The 24,994-nt window shown below is 37.5% G+C and overlaps 1 protein-coding gene across 1 annotated transcript in view; it reads left to right on the top strand.

Moving 5' to 3' along the window:
* Positions 1 to 24,994, top strand: part of UNC5C (unc-5 netrin receptor C) — a 397,961-nt gene that overhangs the window by 221,421 nt on the left and 151,546 nt on the right. The window contains exon 2 of the mRNA XM_059922449.1: positions 14,860 to 15,081. Coding sequence (XP_059778432.1) covers positions 14,860 to 15,081 — 222 coding nt within the window. The remainder of the gene's footprint in view (positions 1 to 14,859; positions 15,082 to 24,994) is intronic.

The raw sequence follows: 24,994 nt of genomic DNA, 5'->3' as shown, positions 1-24,994 counted from the left end.
TTTTATTGATTTGCATACTGTCCCTTTTTTTCTTGATGAGTCTGGCTAAGGGTTTATCAATTTTGTTTATCTTCTCAGAGAACCAGCTTTTAGTTTTATTGATCTTTACTATTGTTTTCTTTATTTCTATTTCATTTATTTCTGCTTTGATCTTCATGATTTCTTTCCTTCTACTTACTTTGAGTTTTCTTTGCTCTTCTTTCTCTAGTTGTTTTAAGTGTAGGGTTAGATTGTTTATTTGAGATTTTTCTTGTTTCTTGAGGTGAGATTGAATTGCTATAAACTTCCCTCTTAGAACTGCTTTTGTTGCGTACCGTAGGTTTCGGGTCATCGTGTTTTCGTTGTCATTTGTTTCTATGTATTTTTTATTTCTTCTTTGATTTCTTCAGTGATCTCTTGGTTATTTAGTAGTGCACTGTTTGGCCTCCATGTGTTTGTGTTTTTTACATTTTTTTTCCCTATAATTGATTTCCAATCTCATAGCATCGTGGTCAGAAAAGATGCTTGATACGATTTCAATTTTCTTAAATTTTCTATGGCTTGATTTGTGACCCAAGATGTGATCTCTTCTGGAGAATGTTCCATGGGCACTTGAGAAGAAAGTGTATTCTGCCACTTTCAGGTGGATTGTTCTGTAAATGTCAATTAAATCTATCTGGTCTGTTGTGTCATTTAAAGCTTGTGTTTTCTTATTTATTTTCTGTTTGGATGATCTGTCCATTGGTGTAAGTGGAGTGTTAAAGTCTCTTACTATTATTGGGTTACTGTCAATTTCCCCTTTCATGGTTGTTAGCATTTGCCTTATGTATTGAGGTGCTCCTATGTTGGATGCATAAACATTTATAATTGTTATATCTTCTTCTTGGAATGATCCTTTGATCATTATGTAGTGTCCCACCTTATCTCTTGTAACAGTTTTTATTTTAAAGTCTTTTTTATCTGATACGAGTATTGCTACTCCAGCTTTCTTTTGATTTCCATTTGAATGGAATATCTTTTTCCGTCCCTTCACTTTCAGTCTGTATGTGTCCTAAGTCTGAAGTAGGTCTCTTGTAGACAGCATATATATGGGTCTTGTTTTTGTATCCATTCAGCCAGTCTGTGTCTTTTGGTTGGGGCATTTAATCCATTTACATTCAAGGTTATTATTGATATGTATTTTCCTATTACCATTTTCTTAATTGTTTTGTTTTTGTTTTTGTGGGTCTTTTTCTTCTCTTGTGTTTCCAGCCTAGAGAAGTTTATTGAGCATTTGTTTTAGAGCTGGTTTGGTGGTGCTGAATTCTCTTAGCTTTTGCTTGCCTGAAAAGCTTTTGATTTCTCCCTCAAATCTGAATGAGATCCTTGCCTGGTGGAGTAATCTGGGTTGTAGGTTTTTCTTTTTCATCACTTTAAGTATATCCTGCCACTCCCTTCTGGCCTGCAGAATTTCTGCTGAAAAATCAGCTGATAACATTATGGGGATTCCTTTGTATGTTATTCTTTGTTTTTCCCTTACTGCTCTTAATATTTTTTCTTTGATTTTAAATTTTTTTAGTGTGATTACTATGTGTCTTGGCGTGTTTCTCCTAGGATTTATCCTGCCTGGGACTCTCTGCGCTTCCTGGACTTAGGTGACTATTTCCTTTCCCATGTTAGCAAAGTTTTCCACTATAATCTCTTCAAATATTTTCTCAGACCGTTTCTTTTTCTCTTCTTCTTCTTGGGACCCCGATAATTCGAATGTTGGTCTGTTTAGTGTTGTCCTAGAGGTGTCTGATAGTGACTTGAATTCTTTTCATTCTTTTTTCTTTATTCTGCTCCTTGGCAGTTATTTCCACCATTTTGTCTTCCAGCTGACTTATTTGTTCTTCTGCCTCAGTTATTCTTTTATTGATTCCTTTTAGTGTATTTTTCTTTTCAGTTATTGTGTTGTTCACCTCTGTTTGTTTGTTCTTTAGTTCTTCTAGATCTTTGTTAAACATTTCTTGTATTTTCTCAATCTGTGCCTCCATTCTATTTCCGAGATTCTGGATCATCTTTACTATCATTACTCTGAATTCTTTTTCAGGCAGATTGCCTATTTCCTCTTCATTTATTTGGTCTTGTAGGTTTTTACCTTGCTCCTTCATCTGTGACATATTTTTTTGCTGTCTCATTTTTTTTTTTTTTTTAATGAGTGGGACTGTGTTCCTGTCTTACTGGTTGTTTGGCCTGAGGCTTCCAACAGTGGAGTTTTTAGGCTGTTGGGTAGAGCTGGGTCTTGGTGCTGAGATGAGGACCTCCGTGACACCTCACTATGATGAATATTCCCTGGAGTCTGAGGTTCTCTGTTAGTCCAGTGGTGTGGACTCAGAGCTCCCACTGCAGGAGCTTCAGCCCGACCCCCAGCTTGTGAAGCAAGATCCTACAAGCCATGTGGCATGGCAAAAAAAAAAAAAAAAAGAAAAAAGAAAAAAAAAGAACAATAACAAAGTAAATAATAAAATTAGACTTGGAAACTAACAGATATGTTAGAAAGAATATAAAAATAAAAATATAGATAAATCAACAACCGGAAGGTACAGCAGTACCACAATAGTAAAAACAGAAGAGGAGGGAAAAGAAAAAAAAAAAAAGAAAGGAAATAAAAAAGTGGGGAAAGGCCTTGGCTGTGGAGGGCGGGGCCTAAGGCAGGGCGAGGTTTGGGTGGTGGGCGGGGCCAATGCTCAGGACCCACAGGGCTGGAAAAGGCCCTGGGGGCCGTGGGGGGTGGGGCTTAGGCTCAAGAAACAGCAGGGGCCCAGGCGTGCCCCCCACCCCTTGTCTCAGAGGGTGGGGGACCTCACCTAGGAGCCCAGCAGGCTCCCCAGGCCCGAGTGGGCAGGGCAAACTCCCTCCTCTCCTCTCCTGCTCCTTCCATCCTGGAGGGCCCCTCCCACCTGCCTCTCCTGATCTCTCCAGCCTCCCTTCTATGCCCCGCAAGACCGACATAGCTGGGATGGGGCTTTGGAAGGCAGGGGACTGACTGAGAGCTCAGCAGGCTGCCCAGTCCCAGTGGGCCAGGCAATCGCCCTCTGTTCTTCTCCCGCTCTTCCCAGAGTGTCCCTCCCACCTGCCTCTCCTCATCTCCCCTCCCTCAGGGGCGCCGATCCTGTCTGCCCTCCAATTCTCCTCCCCCCTTAGTCCCCCCACGTCCTACCGGTTCACTTGGGGGTTCTTCCCATCTCCTTGGGCATCAGGGTACCCCACCAGTGGCTGGCAGGCACCCTAGTTGAGGGGAGATGCTAACCCAGTGTCTTCCCACACTGCCATCGTCACCATCTCAGAATTCTTAATACATTTTTATACAGGGATCCCCAAATTGTCATTCTGCACTGGGCCACACAAATTTCATAGCCAGTCTAGTTTGTAGATATTACTATTGTTATGACGCCCTATATTTGTAAATGAATTTGAAACACTATAAACTCTAAAATATCTTGTGGATCTGTTAAGCATGATCAAAGTTAGCATTAGTGTAAGCATTTTATTGATCTCCTATAAGTGGCTGACACTATACTAGACTTATGGAAAATAAAAATGAAAACTCAGTAGTCCCTGTCTTCAAAGAACTTTCATACTAGCGTTAAGCATTTGTTATGTATTTCTGGCTTTTGAAAATCAGGAATAGTTGTATAACTCTGGTTTCCAAAACTGAAAAGTAGATTTCTCCATATGTGAGAGGCAAATTTATAGTGCAGAACAGCTGAATGTTCATTTGTAGGTGATCATTTGCAGATAATAATTTTTTCCTTATTAAATATACATACTCGGAGATGATCATTTTTTCCTTGTTAAATATATGTAGATGTAACCATACTGGAGACTTAAATACTCAGCCATTTTCCTTTATAGATTTTGGTTGAAGAGAATTGATTTGCTTGTTTGATTTTTTTAAATTACTCCAGAAAAAAATAGAAGATGAAATTTCAAAAAAGGAAATTTATGAAATACCACTATATCTGGAAATTAATGCTGACACTTACCATTTTTTTGTCCAGAGCAAAGAAAGTATTCTCTTAGCATGCTTAACCTGATGGTGGGGGAGTTGTTATCTGGGCCAGTTTCCATGGTTGAGCATAGTACCCAGGCCATCTGTTGCAAATGAAGAAGGGAAGAATTTCACAACAGCCTGTGAGCCCACTGGTAATCAGTTCATTCGCATTTTGTCATGTCTGTTTCACTATATATATTTTACTGACTCAGGGTCTTGAAAATTATCTGTATAAATTTCATTCTTACATCTGACTTGAGTACTAGAAGTGATGTACCATATTGCCTGATGTGAATTAATCTAGGGCATAGACTTAAATATACTGTATACGTATTACAAGAAATATTAATAAACTAATATCCTGTGGCTGGTTAAGGCATCTCTGTAGATCAAATTTAAGAGATGGGGTTCATACAGAGACTAGGATGATATATTAACGAAACACTGGATTTATGACATGATGAAAACATTCCAAGTGATAGAAATCATTTCTTAATAAGTTACATATTGTGTCATTTAACAAATACCTTGAAAAGTCAATACTTTATGAAGCCTCAAACCAAGACATAGAATTACTTCTCTTTCCTTGGAGTGATCCTCTTGTTTGAAAATTCCAAATTAAGGAAATGCAAAATTAGTTTGTCTATCCATTTTCTAAATATATCAGATCATTACTGTTTTTTTTCCCCCAGCACTTAACAGAACGCTGTTTGACTTGAAAACACACGTGTGACTTTTTCTGAACGTCCGTTAGTCTTCCCAATAGTTTACAAAAAAATAAGCAGAAGAACTTTTTTTGAAAGCAGTTCATATCATTTTATCCACATTTGAACTTCCCTGAAGTCAGGGATGAAGTGAAGGATGAAGAGATATATATGCATTGGCCTGGCAGGGTAATCAGTTTTCAATGCTTCTCTATCTTTCTATAGGATGTGAATATATAAGTACTTTTGCTACATTACTGAATAAGGTAAGGTGGTATACAATCATCTTTCCGGCTAAAGGAACAATGTGTCTTACAATCATCCTTCCTTCTAAAGGAACAAGTCTCACCTTCTAAAACAATGACTGAAAGAAAGGCTTTTTATATTTTACATACCTGAATAAACATATTGTTATGAAATACATACATGTTGTTGTATGTATAAATATACACCAATAGTAAAAAAAAAAAATCAAGTTGACCCTCTGCCTTCATGAGTAATAAAAATTAAAAACAACAGTAACATTTTACAGGATTTGAGTCTGATATTTTGTGGCACTTTATTGATTATCAGCACTGTCCGTCATTACATATAACAGTAAGTGCTTTGGAAGAGAAAAACAAGAAAAAATGGAATAAGGCCTTCAAGACATCAGCTTCACGCTGATGGATCTGTCAATACCTCAGTTCACCATTCCTTTGCCTTTCTGAACTATGTTTATTTAAGCAGTCTTGAGTGTTTTTGCATATTGACTAAAGAAGCTGAAATTGATGGAAATGAGGTTATCCTTTAGTAAGCTGAGAATTTGGGTCCTTGATGTTCAACAATTGAAAAACCAGAAATGATGCCTTGCCAGAAGAAAGTAAATTAAGGAAGTAAAGTGAGAAAGCAAGTTAGAGATAGGAAACATCATTTACACTGTAGGGTCAGTAATTTATAATTGTGGAGCAGTTTTGAAAGGTAGTTTTGTCAGTGTTGCAAGTGAAGCCAGTTTTGACTGCAAAACAGATTGGTAGAGACCAGATGTCGTTACTGTTTGATAGCTGTCACGTGACCTAGATGAAAAAGGTCCCAGGCCAGGATTCTTCGTGAGCAAATGTCCCCTTTACCAATGGCCATCTCTCCAAGCAGGGCAACAACTGAATGAGCGATGCACTGAGTTCCAAGATAACATCTTAGCAACCGGTTTTCAACTGCCAACACCATAAACTGCATTTGCTGCTGAATCTATGTGCTTTTAAAGAACTTGTAAAAACTTTTAATTCTGGCCTCAGAGTTTTGACCTTATATATTAGCCCAGGGTGCTTAATCAACTTAGGGGATTAATAGTAGTTTTGTTCTCCACTATCCCTCATAGGAAGAAAAGTATCAGGCTTAACTTAAGTATAGTGTATTAGACTCCTTTGACTTTTGTGAAATATAATAATAGGGTTTTTAAAGGCACTTTTATTCTTTTCTGTTTTTTATTTGGAATCATGCAGAACCCAAGTTAAAGGAAAACATACCTCAAAGTGGGCAAATATCTCTGATGGTTTTGGGATTTTGTTTATTCTGTGGTGTTGGGACAGCAGGGTGGGAGAAATATGTTTAATAAATTTCAGTGCTATAAAAAGTGAGACTTTTGTTCTTCATGTTATTACTCTAATATTATTAATATTCTAATGAGAATAGGTGCAACTAGTCATATAACACATATGGAATTTGAGATATAGTTTCCAAATAAGACTAAACAGCATTTCTAGACTCTAGGCTCTACTGTGGAACTAATATTGGTTGACTTGATGCTGTCATTTATATTTCCAGTGTTGAGAATAATTCCGAGCTTAATAAATATGTTTGGTTGAATGAATGAATATATCATGAAGTGGCATCTTTTGAAAATAATGACAGATTTGAATCTGAGCTTAAAGATTTTTAATTCATATTTCTGTATTTCTTCTCAGCTCCTTGCATAGGATTCAGGATTTACCTAAGAGCCTTATGCTTTTCTTTTCTTTTTTTTAAACATCTTTATTGGAGTGTAATTGCTTTACAATGGTGTGTTAGTTTCTGCTTTATAACAAAGTGAATCAGCTATACGTATACATATATCCCCATATCTCCTCCCTCTTGCATCTCCCTCCCACCCTCCTTATCCCAACCCTCTAGGTGGTCACAAAGCACCAAGCTGATCTCCCTGTGCTATGCAGCTGCTTCCCACTAGCTATCTATCTTCCATTTGGTAGTGTATATATGTCCATGCCGCTCTCTCACTTCGTCCCAGCTTACCTTCCTCCAGCCCCCGTGTCCTCAAGTCCATTCTCTATGTCTGTGTCTTTATTCCTGTCCTGCATCTAGGTTCTTCATAACCATTTTTTTAATTTTTATTTTTTGTTTTTTTTTAGATTCCATATATATGTGTTAGCATATGGTATTTGTTTTTCTCTTTCTGACTTACTTCACTCGGTATGACAGACTCTAGGTCCATCCACCTCACAACAAATAGCTCAATTTTGGGTTTTTTTGGCTGAGTAATATTCCATTGTATATATGTGCCACATCTTCTTATCCATTCATCTGTCGATGGACACTTAGGTTGCTTCCATGCCCTGGCTATTGTAAATAGAGCTGCAGTGAACATTGTGGTACATGACTCTTTTTGAATTATGGTTTTCTCAGGGTATATGCCCAGTACTGGGAATGTTGGGTCGTATGGTAGTTCTGTTTTTACTTTTTTAAGGAAGTTCCATACTGTTCTCCATAGTGGCTGTATCAATTTACATTCCCACCAACAGTGCAAGAGGGTTCCCTTTTCTCCACACCCTTTCCAGCATTTATTGTTTGTAGATGTTTTGATGATGGCCATTCTGACTGGTGTGAGGTGATACCTTATTGTAGTTTTGATTAGCATTTCTCTAATGATTAGTGATGTTGAGCATTCTTTCACATGTTTGTTGGCAATCTGTATATCTTCTTTGGAGAAATGTCTATTTAGGTCTTCTGCCCATTTTTGGACTGGGTTGTTTGTTTTTTTGATATTGAGCTGCATGAGCTGCTTATAAATTTTGGAGATTAATCCTTTGTCAGTTGCTTCATTTGCAAATATTTTCTCCCATTCTGAGGGTTGTCTTTTTGCCTTGTTTCTGGTTTCCTTTGCTGTGCAAAAGCTTTTAAGTTTCATTAGGTCTCATTTGTTTATTTTTGTTTTTATTTCCATTTCTCTAGGAGGTGGGTCAAAAAGGATTTTTTCTGTGATTTATTGCATAGAGTGTTCTGCCTATGTTTTCCACTAAGAGTTTTATAGTATCATGCCTTACATTTAGGTCTTTAATCCATTTTGGGCTTATTTTTGTGTATGGTGTTAGGGAGTGTTCTAATTTCATTCTTTTACTTGTAGCTGTCCAGTTTTCCCACCACCACTTATTGAAGCGGCTGTCTTTTCTCCATTTCATATTCTTGCCTCCTTTATCAAAAATAAGTTGACCATATGTGCGTGGGTTTATCTCTGGGCTTTCTATCCTGTTCCATTGAGCAATATGTCTGTTTTTGTGCCAGTACCATACTGTCTCGATTACTGTAGCTTTGTAGTATAGTCAAGTCAGGGAGCCTGATTCCTCCAGCTCCGTTTTTCTTTCTCAAGAATGCTTTGGCTATTCGGGGTCTTTTGTGTTTCCATACAAATTGTGAAATTTTTTGTTCTAGTTCTGTAAAAAATGCCATTGGTAGTTTGATAAGGATTTCATTGAATCTGTAGATTGCTTTGGGTAGTAGAGTCATTTTCACAATGTTGATTTTTCCAGTCTAAGAACATGGTATATCTCTCCATCTGTTTGTATCATCTTTAATTTCTTTCATCAGTGTCTTATAGTTTTCTGCATACAGGTCTTTTACCTCCTTAGGTAGGTTTATTCCTAGGTATTTTATTCTGTTTGTTGCAATGGTAAACGGGAGTGTTTCCTTAATTTCTCTTTCAGGTTTTTCATCATTAGTGTATAGGAATGCAAGAGATTTCTGTGCATTAATTTTGTATCCTGCTACTTTACCAAATTCATGGATTAGCTCTAGTAGTTTTCTGGTAGCATCGTTACGATTCTCTATGTATAGTATCATGTCATCTGAAAAAAGTGACAGCTTTACTTCTTCTTTTCCAGTTTGTGTTCCTTTTATTTCTTTTTCTTCTCTGAATGCTGAGGCTAAAACTCCCAAAACTATGGTGAATAATAGTGGTGAGAGTGGGCAACCTTGTCTTGTTCCTGATCTTAGTGGAAATGGTTTCAGTTTTTCACCATTGAGAGCGATGTCGGCTGGGGGTTTTTCATATATGGCCTTTATTATGTTGAGGTAAGTTCCCTCTCTGCCTACTTTCTGGAGGGTTTTTATCGTAAATGGATGTTGAATTTTGTCGAAAGCTTTCTCTGTATCTATTGAGATGATCATATGGTTTTTCTCCTTCAATTTGTTAATATGGTGTATCACATTGATTGATTTGCATATACTGAAGAATCCTTGCATTCATGGGATAAACCCCACTTGATCATGGTGTATGATCCTTTTAATGTGCTGTCGGATTCTGAATGCTAGTACTTTGTTGAGGATATTTGCATCTATGTTCATCAGTGATATTGGTCTGTAGTTTGCTTTCCTTGTGACATCTTTGTCTGGTTTTGGTAACAGGGTGATGGTTGCCTCATAGAATGTGTTTGGGAGTGTTCCTCCCTCTGCTATATTTTGGAAGAGTTTGAGAAGTATAGGTATTAGCTCGTCTCTAAATGTTTGATAGAATTCGCCTGTGAAGCCATTGGTCTCAATTTCAGTGCTTGTGATTGGTCTGTTTATATTTTCTATTTCTTCCTGGTTCAGTCTTGGAAGGTTGTGCTTTTCTAAGAATTTGTCCATTTCTTCCAGGTTGTCCATTTTATTGGCCTATAGTTGCTTGTAGTAATCTCTTATGATCCTTTGTATTTTTGCAGTATCAGTTGTTACTTCTCCTTTTTCATTTCTAATTCTATTGATTTGAGTCTTCTCCCTTTTTTTCTTGATGAGTCTGGCTAATGGTTTATCAATTTTGTTTATCTTCTCAAAGAACCAGCTTTTAGTTTTATTGATCTTTGCTGTTGTTTCCTTCAGTTCTTTTTCATTTATTTCTTATCTGATCTTCATGATTTCTTTCCTTCTGCTAACGCTGGGGTTTTTTTGTTCTTCTTTCTCTAATTGCTTTAGGTGTAAGGTTAGGTTGTTTATTTGAGGTGTTTCTTGTTTCTTGAGGTAGGATTGTATTGCTATAAACATCCCCCTTAGAACTGGTTTTGTTGCATCCCATAGGTTTTGGGTCATCTTGTTTTCATTCTCATTTGTTTCTAGGTATTTTTTTATTTCCTCTTTGATTTCTTCAGTGATCTCTTGGTTATTAAGCAGTGTATTGTTTAACCTCCATGTGTTTGTATTTTTTACAGGTTTTTTCCTGTAACTGATATCTAGTCTCATAGCATTGTGGTCAGAAAAGATACGTGATATGATTTCAATTTTCTTAAATTTAGCAAGGCTTGATTTGTGACCCAAGATATGGTCTATCCTGGAGAACATTCCATGAACACTTGAGAAGAAAGTGTATTCTGTTATTTTTGGACGGAATGTCCTATAAATATCAATTAAGTCCATCTTGTTTAATGTGTCATTTAAAGCTTGTGTTTCCTTATTCCTTTTCATTTTGGATGATCTGTCCAGTGATGAAAGTGGGGTATTAAAGTCCCCTACTATGAACGTGTTACTGTCAATTTCCCCTTTTATGGCTGTTAGTAGCATTTGCCTTATGTATTGCGGTGCTCCTATGTTGGGTGCCTAAATATTTACAATTGTTATATCTTCTTCTTGAATTGATCCCTTGATCATTATATAGTGTCCTTCTTTGTCTCTTGTAATAGTCTTTATTTTAAAGTCTATTTTGTCTGAAATGAGAATTGCTACTCCAGCGTTCTTTTAATTTCCATTTGCATGGAATAACTTTTTCCATCCCCTCACTTTCCGTCTGTATGTGTGCCTAGGTCTGAAGTGGGTCTCTTGTAACAGCATGTATATGGGTCTTGTTTTTCTATCCATTCAGCCAGTCTATGTCTTTTGGTTGGAGCATTTAATTCATTTACATTTAAGGTAATTATCTATATGTATATTCCTATGACCATTTTCTTAATTGTTTTGGGTTTGTTATTGTAGGTCTTTTCTTTCTCTTGTGTTTCCTGCCTAGAGAAGTTACTTTAGCATTTGTTGTAAAGGTGGTTTGGTGGTGCTTAATTCTCCTAGCTTTTGCTTGTCTCTAAAGGTTTTAATTTCTCTGTCGAATCTGATTGAGATCCTTGCTGCGTAGAGTAATCTTGGTTTTAGGTTTTTCCCTTTCATCACTTTAAATATGTCCTGCCACTCCCTTCTGGCTCGAAGAGTTTCTGCTGAAAGATCAGCTGTTAACCTTATGGGGATTCCCTTGTATGTCATTTGTTGTTTTTCCCTTGCTGCTTTTAATATTTTTTCTGTGTATTTAATTTTTGATAGTTTGATTAATAAGTGTCTTGGCATGTTTCACCTTGGATTTATCCTGTATGGGACTCTCTGTGCTTCCTGGACTTGAGTCACTATTTCCTTTCCCATATTAGGGAAGTTTTCAACTATGATCTCTTTAAATATTTTGTCAGTCCCTTTCTTTTTGTCTTCTTCTTTTGGGACCCCTATAATTCAACTGTTGGTGCATTTAATGTTGTCCCAGAGGTCTCTGAAACTGTCCTCAATTCTTTATATTCCTTTTTCTTTATTCTGCTCTTCAGTAGTCATTTCCACTATTTTATCTAACAGGTCACTTATCCGTTCTTCTGCCTCAGTTATTATGCTATTGTTTCCTTCTAGAGAATTTTAAATTCATTTATTGTGTTGTTCATCATTGTTTGTTTGCTCTTTAATTCTTCTAGGTCCTTGCTAAACATTTCTTGTATTTTCTCCATTCTATTTCCAAGATTTTGATCATCTTTACTATCACTCCTCTGAATTCTTTTTCAGGTAGACTGCCTATTTCCTCTTCATTTGTTTAGTCTGGTGGGTTTTTACCTTGCTCCTTCATCTGCTGTGTGCTTCTCTGTCTTCTCATTTTGCTTAACTTACTGTGTTTGGGATCTCCTTTTCACAGGCTGCAGGTTCGTAATTCCCGTTGTTTTTGGTGTTTGCCCCCAGTGGCTATAGTTGGTTCAATGGGTTTTGTAGGCTTCCTGGTGCAGGGTACTAGTGCCTGTGTTCTGGTGGATGAGGCTGCATCTTGTCTTTCTGGTGGTAGGACCACGTCTGGTGGTGTGTTTTGGGGTGTCTGTGATCTAATTATGCTTTTAGGCAGCCTCTCTGCCAATGGGTGGGGTTGTGTTCCTGTCTTGCTAGTTGTTTGGCATAGGGTGTCCAGCACTGCAGCTTTCTGGTCATTGAGTGGAGCTGGGTCTTAGAATTGAGATGGAGATCTCTAGGAGAGCTTTTGCCATTTGATATTACATGGAGCCAGGAGGTCTCTGGTGGACCGATGTCCTGAACTTGGCTCTCCCACCTCAGAGGCACAGGCGTGACATCCGGCCAGAGCACCAAGACCCTGTCAGCCACACGGCTCAGAAGAAAAGGCAGAAAAAAAGAAAGAAAGAAAGAAAAAAACAAAATAGAATAAAATAAAGTTATTAAAAATAAAAAAAAATTAAAAAGTAATTTAAAAAAGCAAAAAAAGAAGAGAGCAACGAACAAAACCAAAAAACAAATCCACCAATGGTAACAAGCGCTAAAAACTATATTTAAAAAAAAAACAAAAACAAACCAAAAAAAAAAGGACAGATAGAACCCTAGGACAAATGGTAAAAGCAAAGCTACACAGACCAAATCACACAAAGAAGCATACACATACACACTCACAAAAAGACAAAAAGGAAAAAAATATATATCGTTGCTCCCGAAGTCCACTGCCTCAATTTTGGGATGATTCGTTGTCTATTCAGGTATTCCACAGATGCAGGTACATCAAGTTGATTGTGGAGATTTAATCTGCTGCTTCTGAGGCTGCTGGGAGAGATTTCCCTTTCTCTTCTTTGTTCGCACAGCTCCCGGCGTTCAGCTTTGGATTTGGACCCGCCTCTGCGTGTAGGTCGCCTGAGGGCGTCTGTTCTTCACCCAGACAGAACGGGGTTAAAGGAGCAGCTGCTTTGGGGGCTCTGACTCACTCAGGCCGGGGGGAGGGAGGGGTACAGAGGAGGCAGGGCGAGCCTGCAGCGGCAGAGGCGTCGTGACGTTGCAGCAGCCCAAGGCGCGCCGTGCGTTCTCCCAGGGAAGTTGTCCCTGGATCACGGGACCCTGGCAGTGGCGGGCTGCACCGGCTCCCGGGAGGGGAGGTGTGGAGAGTGACCTGTGCTCACACACAGGCTTCTTGGTGGCGGCAGCAGCAGCCTGAGCGTCTCATGCCCGTCTCTGGGGTCCGTGCTGATAGCCGCGGCTTGCGCCCGTCTCTGGAGCTCGTTTAGGCGGCGCTCTGAATCCCCTCTCCACACGCACCAGGAAACAAAGAGGCAAGAAAAAGTCTCTTGTCTCTTCGGCAGCTGCAGACTTTTCCCGGACTCCCTCCCGGCTAGCCGTGGCGCACTAGCCCCTTCAGGCTGTGTTCACGCCGCCAACCCCAGTCCTCTCCCTGGGATCCAACCTCCGAAGCCCAAGCCTCAGCTCCCAGCCCCCGCCCACCCTGGCGGGGGAGCAGACAAGCCTCTCGGGCTGGTGAGTGCTGCTCGGCACTGATCCTCTGTGCGGGAATCTCTCCGCTTCGCCCTCCGCACCCCTGTGGCTGTGCTCTCCTCCGTGGCTCCGAAGCTTCCCCCCTCTGCCACCTGCAGTCTCCGCCCACGAAGGGGCTTCTGGTGTGTGGAAACCTTTCCTCCTTCATGGCTCCCTCCCACTGGTGCAGGTCCCGTCCCTATTCTTTTGTCTCTGTTTTTTTTTTTTTTTCTTTTGCCCTACCCAGGTAAGTGGGGAGTTTCTTGCGTTTTGGGAGGTCTGAGGTCTTCTGCCAGCGTTCAGTAGGTGTTCTGTAGGAGTTGTTCCACATGTAGATATATTTCTGATGTATTTGTGGGGAGGAAGGTGATCTCCATGTCTTACTCTTCCGCCATCTTGAAGGTCGAGCCTTACACTTTTCAAATAAATTTTTCTAATGAAGTTCCTCTTGCTTTTGTCAGCTCTCAAGGCTACCACGGTGTAGTGGGAGGTGTAGTGCTGTGTTGGGAAGAGCACAGTTTTTGAGGGAGACAAAACTGACTTCTGATCCCAGCTCAGCTATTTACCACCTGTGTTTTCAGGTAGTCAATAGCAGAGCTGGGATCAGTGATCCTCCCGGATGTTGAGTTTTGCCAGGTGTGAAAATGAGAATAATCATCTAAATCCTTAATTGAACAACCAGTCAATAGACCTAACATACTGCCTGGTTCATAGCAGGCACTCAAATTACTTAACTAGATGATTTATGAATCATTATTGTTATCCAACCAGGTTTGTTTGCCCAATATGCAGCAAGTCAAAATGCAGAGATGCCTAGGTTTGCAGGAAAGAGAGGGTTTATTCACAAGGCAGCCAAGTAAGGAAATGAGGAACAAGTCTCAGAACCACCTCCACAAAGGCAAGGGCTTGGGGGTATTTATGAGGAAAAGTAAAGAAGCAGGGTGGTCGAAGGCATGGGGAGCATGGGGAAAGGTGATTGGAAAAAGGTGCAGTAATTGTTGTTCCACACAGGCGTAACTCATCTATAGGCTTCTGTTCACTCAAAAATGAAGGCCCTTAGCAAGATCTGAGGGTGGAGTTTTCAGCCCTCTGATGTCAAAAGATCACCCAGTGTACACTCACGTGTGCCCAGTTCAAGGGTCAGTGGTCCTATCCAGTTTTAACCAGCTCAGCTCAGAGTAGACACAGCTGACTCCAAGTTCCTGGAAAATGACTCAGGCAAACATCCTATTGTTTAGGCGAGGTGCTCTTGGAGGACATGCAAGTCTTTTGTAGACCTTGATTAATGAAGGCAGGTGAAATGGATTTGACTAATGATTACCCAACAGTTTCATTACTTTTGAAAGAGTAGCAAGTGAAAGGAAAATGACTACAATGTTTTGAACATTTTTCACTTTCTTCTTGTTTTACCAGAGGACGACTTTTTTCATGAACTCCCAGAAACCTTTCCATCTGATCCACCTGAGCCTCTGCCACATTTCCTTATTGAGCCTGAAGAAGCTTATATTGTGAAGAATAAGCCTGTGAACCTGTATTGTAAAGCCAGCCCCGCCACCCAGATCTACTTCAAGTGCAATAGTGAATGGGTTCATCAGAAGGACCACATAGTAGATGAAAGAGTAGACGAAACCTCTGGTGAGTTTTCCATTGTATTTGGACTACTGTTTAGGATTCACTTACTACTTTGCCATGTTGTCATATTGTTCTTTCAGTTATTGAAATTGAAAATAGAATTATTATCCTTTGGTAAAAAGTTTAACTCAGTTTGGTTAAGATTTGGTGATCTCTTTCCATGCATTGCAAAGTAAAATGTGATGAATAAATCTTGACTTGATTCCTGTTAGACTGCATAGAATTAAGGCATGGTTCATGCTTAAGAAGATAAATAATGAGAGTGAATAGACTGAATTATGGTAAATAAATACCCTAGTAAAAGATGCCCTTGAATTTCACTTGTGTGTCAAGTCTGGTGTCAGGTCTAAATATCCTGGGATTGAGGAACATGTTCAATTAAGGATAAATTGTAGATGTTTACATGACTGTCAAATGTTAATTTCCATGCATAGTTTCCCCTTACATATTTTAAAACAACTTGTAAACACTGTAGATTCAAAATATTCTGTACCGTTAACTTACATCTAAAAATGAATCCTAATTACCTAATTCTTGGCTAAAGTTAAATCAAGAGTGATTGAGAATAGTTGATATTGTGGGATCCACAAAGAGAAGTTGTGAGTGTAGACTCCATGTGGGTGGGTTTTCATCAGAGTATCTTTGCTTCTGGCATTGTTAAAACTCCTGACTTTATTGCTCTGTAAACATCATTCTTAATAGTAAAATACTAAAGGCAAGGAGGATGAAGTAGATCTCAATAAATGGTGGGATTTACACTGGCTATAAAGGAAACTTTCTTGATAGGAAATCTTTATTCCACAATGGGTAAGTTAAGATAGTTCTGGAAACCCCTAGAGTTATTTTAAACTTAAAAGATATATATCTTTCTATAGTGATTTAACAGTTTTTGGTGTCCAGTAGGGAGAATAACAATTTGAACTTTTACATCCCTTCTAGATCTGTGATTTTATATTGACATGTATTTTAAAAATTAAGACTTTATTGATCAATATATCCAAGCTAAATAGTGACAGATATGATAACAGTGAAAGCATTTAAATATCTTCATTTTCTTTCATAAATATCTCTACGTACTGAAATGGATACATGTTTTCAAAATTCAATTGTAATTAATTCATATTTGTATCTAAATGTTGGTTAATGAGGGGCAAGGAGTGACCAGCATTTGAAGGAAATCTGCTTTCAGTGTCTCTAATAATAAAGAGCAATTAGGTGATGGAGCATACATAGAACAGACTGTGAGAGGCCTGAGAAGAGGCATCTTTTAAAAAAAAAGCATGCGAGACATATACTTATGTAACACAAATGGTCTTAGAAAATCAGGCGGCAGCTCTACATAATTGTCAATTTGTGAATCAATATGCTCACTGCATGCAAGCTGATGACTATAGAAATAACTGGGGGGGGGGGGCTTCCCTGGTGGCGCAGTGGTTGAGAATCTGCCTGCCAATGCAGGGGACACGGGTTCGAGCCCTGGTCTGGGAAGATCCCACATGCCGCAGAGCAATTAGGCCCTTGAGCCACAATTACTGAGCCTGCGCATCTGGAGCCTGTGCTCCGCAACAAGAGAGGCCGCGATAGTGAGAGGCCCGCGCACCGCGATGAAGAGTGGCCCCCGCTTGCCGCAACTAGAGAAAGCCCTCGCACAGAAACGAAGACCCAACACAGCCATAAATAAATAAATAAATAAACTACATTCCTTTAAAAAAAAAAACCATTAGAAATAACTGGGTGTCCAACTGTATGGTCTCATCCTTCAGGGAATTGGTCTATTACACCTCTTGGTCTAATTACTCAGTAAATAACTCCACCAGATGTCTTCAAAATCTCGTGAATTGAGTTTTATTTGTTTCAGCTCACTTATTTGTAAAGATTTCAAACACACATGTTTTAATAGTAAGAGGAAAAAGAAAGAAATCACAAAACTAAAATGAGAGTCATAAACCTACTTAGGCTTGTCTTTACTAGATTAATGAAAAAGCTTTTATAGGAAGACTGTAAATAAAGACAAAACTGCTCTGATATGGAGCACCTCTAGCAGCTTTATGCTATCTTGGTAATGTGTGTGTGTGTGTGTGTATGTGTGTGTGTGTGTGTTTATGTGTTTGTGTGTGTGTGTATTTTTATTTTCTTTTTAAAAGACATTTCCTCTCCATAAAGCATTATATTTTTTATATTTCCACATAAAATTAATTACTATTGCATATACCAATGATTAAAAATACTTCTTAAAGCAACTATAAATGAAAATATATGGCATGTTTCAAATTCAGAAGGGAATAGATTAGAGCTAAGGAAAGATTTGTCAGCCCTAATACTTGCATAGTATTCATATTTGGAGTGGAACACAACATACTTTTTTGTTGTCTTTTGTTTTGATCCAAAACTGTACAAGATAGTGAGCATCCAAGAGAATGATTACCTTTAGATTTAGGAAAAAGACAGAGATACCCACAGATACTAGTATTATTTGGTATTGTTCTTAACACACTAGCCAATGCAATTAGACAAGGCAAATAATTGAAAAACATAAAAATTATAAAGCAAGTTGAAAACTATCATTTGGACAAATATGATTTTGTAGGTCTGGAAAACTTATGCAGTTTCATAGGAAAAAATTGAAAAAACATTAAGAGAATATAGAAAACTGGCTGATAAAAGATATACATAACCCATCAACTTTCCTAAGTACAGTCGATTCAAATTATAATGGAATAAAATATACCATTTACAATAACAATGTAAAAAATGTAGATACAAAGCTATCAAGAAATTTGTAGAATTTTAGAAGAATATAAAAATCTACTCAGAGACCAGAAAAAAATACAATGACTTGAATAAATGGAAAGACATATCTTGTTCTTAGATAGAAAGACAATATTTTTAAATGTTTGCTATTTGTAAATGAATCCATAAAGTCACCAACATTGTATGAAAAATAATTTGTGAAAATAGCTGGAAGAATTCTGAAATAGTAGCATAATAAGGAAATATAAGCTTTTTATAAGTGTATTATAAGGCTAAAGAAGTTTGATTGTAGCAAAGAATAAGATACACAGATTAATGGACCAAAATCGAAACCAGGAAATAAAACGTAAGGCATTTTACTGTATGTTGAAGATGATGATTTTTAAACCCACAACGTAGGCAGTTGGAAAAGTAATAAATAAATAAAGCTTGAGTTCTAGATCATTCTTTAGAATAAAATAAATTCTAGATGTTAGGGCTTCACATCATCATCATTATCATCATCACTGTCATCGTCGTTGTCATTGGTAGTCATCACCATCGTCACTAGGAGAAAATTTTGGCAATTTGTTGGTTGGTTGTTTGGTTTCAATGATGATCAAAGCTTTTTTAATGAAGACAAAATCCAGAAGCTTTATAAGAAAACATAATTTTTTAAAAAAGCATTATTAAATTTAAATAAAGCAAGAAAACCACCAAAACCAAGGGACAGATATATATTAAACAAAGGGCTAATTTAATTAATATATTACTGGCTCTTAAAATATGTTTAAGAAAAAGATCTGCAACCCAATATAAAAAATTGAGCAGAGTTTGGAAATGGAGATATAGGAAAAGAAATGTAAATGGTGAATACGCATCTAAGAAAATGTTGTCAAGATCAGAACAGTTCTTAGTACACAGTGTTGATGAAGGAGTGGGATAGGGGTATTTCATACTTTGTTGATGAGGTTGCAAATTTTTTTTTTTTTTTTAAATTGTGGTTACAAGAGTTCTTCATGATTTTGGTTGCTGTCATGCTGGGAAATTCAGTACACAGTCTTGTGTTTTTAAGTTATTATTCGGGGGTGGGGTTTTTTTGTTTGTTTTTTATTATTTATTTATTTATTTATGGCTGTGTTGGGTCTTCGTTTCTGTGCGAGGGCTTTCTCTAGTTGTGGCAAGCGGGGGCCACTCCTCATCACGGTGCGCGGGCCTCTCACTATCGCGGCCTCTCTTGTTGCGGAGCACAGGCTCCGGACGCGCAGGCTCAGTAGCTGTGGCTCACGGGCCCAGTTGCTCCGCGGCATGTGGGATCTTCCCAGACCAGGGCTCGAACCCGTGTCCCCTGCATTTGCAGGCAGATTCTCAACCACTGCGCCACCAGGGAAGCCCCGAGGTTGCAAATTGATGTAATCTTTTTGAAGATCAATTTGAAAATACCTATCAATATTTAAATGTATACACTCTTTCACTCAGTAACTACAAGTTTAGGAACTATCTAAAAATAAAATTCCTAATGAGCACAAAGCCTTGTATGAAAGGTGGTCCATTGCACCCTTGTTGCAGTTAGCATATCAAGGGCTGTTCAACTCTAGGATGGAATACTGTGCTGCTTTGTAAAACAGTGAGGTTTCTCCATATGTGAAGCTGTAGAAAAATCTCTCAGGTAAAACAGAAATGAAAACCGAAGTACAGAACATTGTGTGCAATATGTCCTTATTATGTAAAAAAGAGAATGTGCATGTATTTGTCTATGCATTGGGATTTTTTTGAGAAACATACAAGCAGTTGACAGCTCAGAATCTGGGGCAGTAAGAGACTTCTTTTATTGTTTGATTTTTGTTCAATCCTGTGAACGTTTTATTTTCTTGATAGATAATGAAATCTGAATTTTAAAAGCCCAAACTACTTTATTGCGTCTCTTTGCCTGTTATCATACATCTCCAATCTGTACAACTACCGGAAGTGGGGAGATTTGTAGGCCTCATATTAGAGCTCTTTGCTTTCCTGTGAGATCAGAACACTGTGAATGGAATTGAACTGCTCGGTTTGGGGATTTTTTCCTCTGAAGTTAGATTCACCTGCAACTTTGGTGCTCAACTCTTTATTTAATACAGTCTGAGTATTGTTTTGTTATGGGCCTTAGTGATTCTTAATATCAAGAAATGTTAGGATACATTGTCTTGAAATATATTACAAATTAGAGAAATTTTCTTGGCATTTTAAAAATCAAATTGGTTCTCAGATGATAGGACAGAGAGAAGTCATTGCAAACAAGTTTGTTTTTATAGGTCCCTCTACCTTAGAATAATGATATCTGGAAGCATGTGGCAATCAGTACATTGCCTTGCAACTAAGAAAAATCAACTGCATTCAGTACAATCTCCAGCAGAAGTACATTTTAATTAAAAAACTACAAAATAACAAAACAAAAAAAAACAAAAGTTTCTCTCCAATTCACAAAATTCTTCCTTTTAATATGCTCTCTTGCTCTGAAGTATTAAGTAAATGATTATTTATATTTACTGAGCAAAGCTATTCCATTGATCATAAAATATGCTGATTAAAGATCATTCATTACTGTTACTGTTTGCTTTTTCATCATTTAAATCACATTTGCATTTCTTGCAAACATGTAATATTAAGAAACAGAAAAGTGGAAAGCAGCATATATTAGATGGTTTAGAAATTTTCAATGTTGAGAAGCTCTTGATTTGATAATATAGTAATAAGTACCCATGTTCCTTTAAGGATTCCAAAGAAATCTTGATCTACTCAAAATTTTATGGTTATATTTTTATGAAAAGCTCAGGCTTGGTTGCTTGCTTTCTATTTACTTGAAGCCTTTTCAACCCTTGTTTCCATGGTACCTAAGATTCACCATTGAAAAGTAAATATTTCCCCTCTGTGAAGAAGCAAGGGAGTTTAGAAAACCTCGATTGGATTGAAATTTTACTAAACCCTAGGTTTTCCCTTTTCATCTTTTTTGCTCACAATAGCAGAATATTATCAATAGGACCAACACAACAACAACACAGAGAGTTCCAAGCTTTATACTGAATGTCATGTATTATGACATTTAGTCATCACAGCAATCTTAACGAGATAATCTTGGGATTCTCCTTTTGCAAATGAGAAAACTAAGGCTCAGCAGAATAAAGAAACTAATTTGCCCCAGTTGCATAGCTAGGAGGTGACAGAGTCAAGATGTGAACCCAGGGTTCTCTGATTCCAAAGCCTCTGCTCTTGGCCCTCTAGTCAGTGTCTCCCTAAATTCTGCCATAACTGAACACAGAACTAAATTAAGCTAAAAAAAGAGCTATGTAATACAATTGTCCCTTTTCTCAGGAAAGAAAATCTGGTTCTAAATGTCAGCTAAACATTTATCTTTCATGCTATTCATCTCCCTTCTTGCCTTGTGTCAAGTTTTTCATATGTGACCCTTTGTGGTTCTTTAATAATTAAGATAGTGCTTATTAGGATTTGATTATTTTTATTTATGAAGGTATTTAACATTTGGACAAATAGCAAAATTAGAAAGAATTTCAACTGGTGAGCAAAAGGTGAGCCTTAACAGAAAAAAAGAAATTGATGAAGAGAAGCTATACTTGGATACAAATTAAATTGCCTTTACTCAAGACAGAGCTTTTAAAAAATATATTGTGCTCACTCAGTTCCCCATTTGTTACAAGAGTGGCACAGTTGAAATTCTTTGTCCTCCTATTATTTGTCTTCCTATTTTAGATACCTCTTTATTCCATTCCATCAGCAAAAGCAGAAATCTCAGCTTTATCCCTTCTTCCAGTAGCCAAAGTGATCATCAAATACTGCTAATTCCTTCTCAGAGTTCTCCCATAAAACATCCTTCTGTTTTTAAGTCTTGCTGCTACTCCCCTAGTATAGGCCTTAATTATATACCTCTTAGAGTATTTAAATAGCCTCCTACACTTTCTTGGTGTCAGCCTTTCTCCTCAGCAATTAATTCTCCAGGTAGTCATAGGCCTAAAGAACAGGCCCGAGTGTTTTTATCATTCCATTTCTTAAAATATATGTCTTTCCTTTGTCCATGCAGTAAAGCATATCCTCCTTGGTCATATATTCAAAAGCTTCAGTACAGTCTGTTCTTAATCAAACTTTCTAGCTTTATTTTAATAGTTTCTCCCCCACCGCATGCTCTGTATACTAGGCCAGTTTGTTTGTTTGTTTTAACAACAGCTCCTGTTTATTTTTTTATTTTTATTTATTTATTTTATTTATGGCTGTGTTGGGTCTTCGTTTCTGTGCGAGGGCTTTCTCTAGTTGCGGCGAGCGGGGGCCACTCTTCATCGCGGTGCGCGGGCCTCTCACTGTCGCGGCCTCTCTTGTTGCGGAGCACAGGCTCCAGACGCGCAGGCTCAGTAGTTGTGGCTCACGGGCCCAGTTGCTCCGCGGCATGTGGGATCTTCCCAGACCAGGGCTCGAACCCGTGTCCCCTGCATTGGCAGGCAGATTCTCAACCACTGCGCCACCAGGGAAGCCCCCAGTTTGGTTTTTCCTCTTAAACTGTGTTCAGTGAACCACCAGTGTCTTATAAGTGCTATTTGGGAAAAAAAAAACAAAACGGAAACAAACAAAAAGCTTTGCAGTCAAATAATTTCGGAAACACTGCAATGATTATATTCCCCTTTTGGAGAAAGTATAAAGTATATTTGCATGTAGAAGTCCCAGGAAAGCGCTGAAGTGGAAAAATATTTTTTAACCTCATATTGTTTGGTAGCTGCACTCTTTTTCTCAGAACCTCTGTTAAAATATCATGAGAACTTAATGTCACACCAGGACATGATTTAGAAAATGCTGCTTATACATTTTCAAAGGGAAATTATGTAAGATTTGTTTAAATTTTATTAAATGAATGCAAACACTCTACACTTTTGTGTCTTAGGATCCTGGAAGGTTTAAGCTGTGAGACTGTAACAGTCATTTAAACTCAATGAATTATTGGCCTGCTTCTCATTAAATTATATTAAAGTGAGCATTATCAGTTTTCTGTTATCATGACTTAACGGTGCTACTTTTGTCATATGGAACTTTAGGAACTAGGTCTGGTCATCTCCTGGCCTATTCCTAATTTTAGTTATTTGAAAGGGACAGTTATCACTTCTCCTTTCCCAAGTTCTCTCTCCTCTTCAGTCTAAACATTATGAGCTGAAGAGTAAGCTCCATGAATTCAGGGATTATGTCTATCTTTTTTGCTATTCTAGTTCCATGCTTAACTTGGTGTTGGGTTCTTAGTAGGTGCTCAATAAATGTGTGTTGTATGAAATAATGTTTCTTTATACCATACTTTCCTCCATCCTACTTCTGTTAAAATCCTACTCACTCTTTAAGAAGTATCTCAAAAGCAATATCATAGGTGAATCCTATAAAACCCCAAGTCATAGCATACAAATGTCCACATTTCACTTATTTGTGCTTCCATTTTCATTATACTCATAAATGTGAAATGTATATGTGTATTATACATAAGAAGTTATCAGTATTCAGTTATTTTTGAGGTACAAAAATGGCAGTTTCTTGTAATTCAATATCATATGTTATTTATGATATATATAAAATCTCTGTCTCTTCAACAGATTGGAATGGTATGTAGGGCCTGTGTTTTGTAAAGCTTTGTCTTTTGTAGTTTATAACATATGGCATTAAGCACAAGAGATGATGAATAAAAGTTTGTTTGTGAGATTGTAGCCATTCATCCTACTAAATTTGGGTAACTGAAATGTAGTGACACATACTAATGATGTTTTTATTTGGAATACTTTGTGAATAGGTAATTTGAGAAATGCACAAACAAAGCATAATCTTCTATAAGAGTAGTTACTTTACACATTAAATACACACAATTTTCAGACCAATTGTTATTCTCCATGTAAAATAATTACTGTAAACTTAGTTCTCATTAATAGAGTTAATATTTTCAAAAGGACGTTAGGTGGGCTTTGTTTAAATTTTAGTAAATGATGCATAAAATTTGGAAGCCCTATTTGAACTTTATTCCATATTTTGTTATGTAATTCAGTGGGAGTATTGCCTTTGCAAGAATAGAGCCTTATATTTGTAATATGTTTGTCTGCCAGTGAAGATAAATGATTCTGGAATATAAATCAATTATTTATTTGATTTCCTTCTCAAAGGTCCTTCTTTCAATACTAGAAACTAACAATTTTTCTTTTTGGTATGAGGCTAGCCCCAAAATAAAAATAGAAAACTGGCAAGGATCCATGTAGTACATTAAAGCTTTTCCACTGAGTCAATCAGGTAACTTGGCAAGAAAGTAGTTACCAGTTAGTGATAACAGAATATTAATTATCCCGAAATATATAGTTTTTCATGTTCTTCATTTTTTAGTGCTCAGAATTGATTTATCCTAATTTCACATCGACATTTTCTTTAAACACCTGGGTTCACATGGCCAACATAATCCCAGCTGCAACGACAAAAGTTGGTTGGATTGGAGTTCCAGAACTTGGATTTTAGTTGCTTTCATTCCGTTCTAGCATGAAAATAGTCTTGGCTAGCTGAGTGATTTGGGCTCTCACTGTATATAAAGCTGGCTTTTGTTGCCATTCTTTTCCTAACTTACAAACAGAAGTGAGTACTTGAAAAATTTGGGGCTACACATTTGGATTCCTTTTGTTTCTAATATGTCATTGTCATGAAGTTTTTATTTTTGTGTGTTTTATAATTCCAATATTTGCAAACATCAATATTATAGATTCTGTACGTACTGCAAAACACCCTGACTACACCATATTTACAGAACTATATAATTTTAATTTAGTTCTATCCCATGGGGAAGATTTTTAAGATTTGAATTACATACTGTATAGAAAAATGTAACACCATGTATTTTTTAATACATGATTGTATTAAACATGATTGTAGAGTAAGAACATGATTGTAAAGTAAAGGCAAGAACACATCACATCTTTCAATGCAGTTCTAGCTAGCTGTGTTTCATTAGAGGAAAACAGAAATTTTCTAAAATTATATACAGCGAGAGTTTTTAATGTAATGAACACAAAGGAATTCTCCCCTGCCAGTTAAAACTTAGGGCAAGGTTACTTGTAATGCATTACTCCTTTTTCTTCCTACAGCTAAGATGAAAGCATTGATTAATACAGTGTAATCAAGAATATGCATATAA

Source organism: Balaenoptera ricei, chromosome 5 (assembly GCF_028023285.1).
Source record: "Balaenoptera ricei isolate mBalRic1 chromosome 5, mBalRic1.hap2, whole genome shotgun sequence".
Lineage (NCBI taxonomy): Eukaryota > Metazoa > Chordata > Mammalia > Artiodactyla > Balaenopteridae > Balaenoptera > Balaenoptera ricei.
The sequence above is the reverse complement of the archived record's forward strand: the minus strand, read 5'-3'. Positions and strand labels throughout refer to the sequence as shown.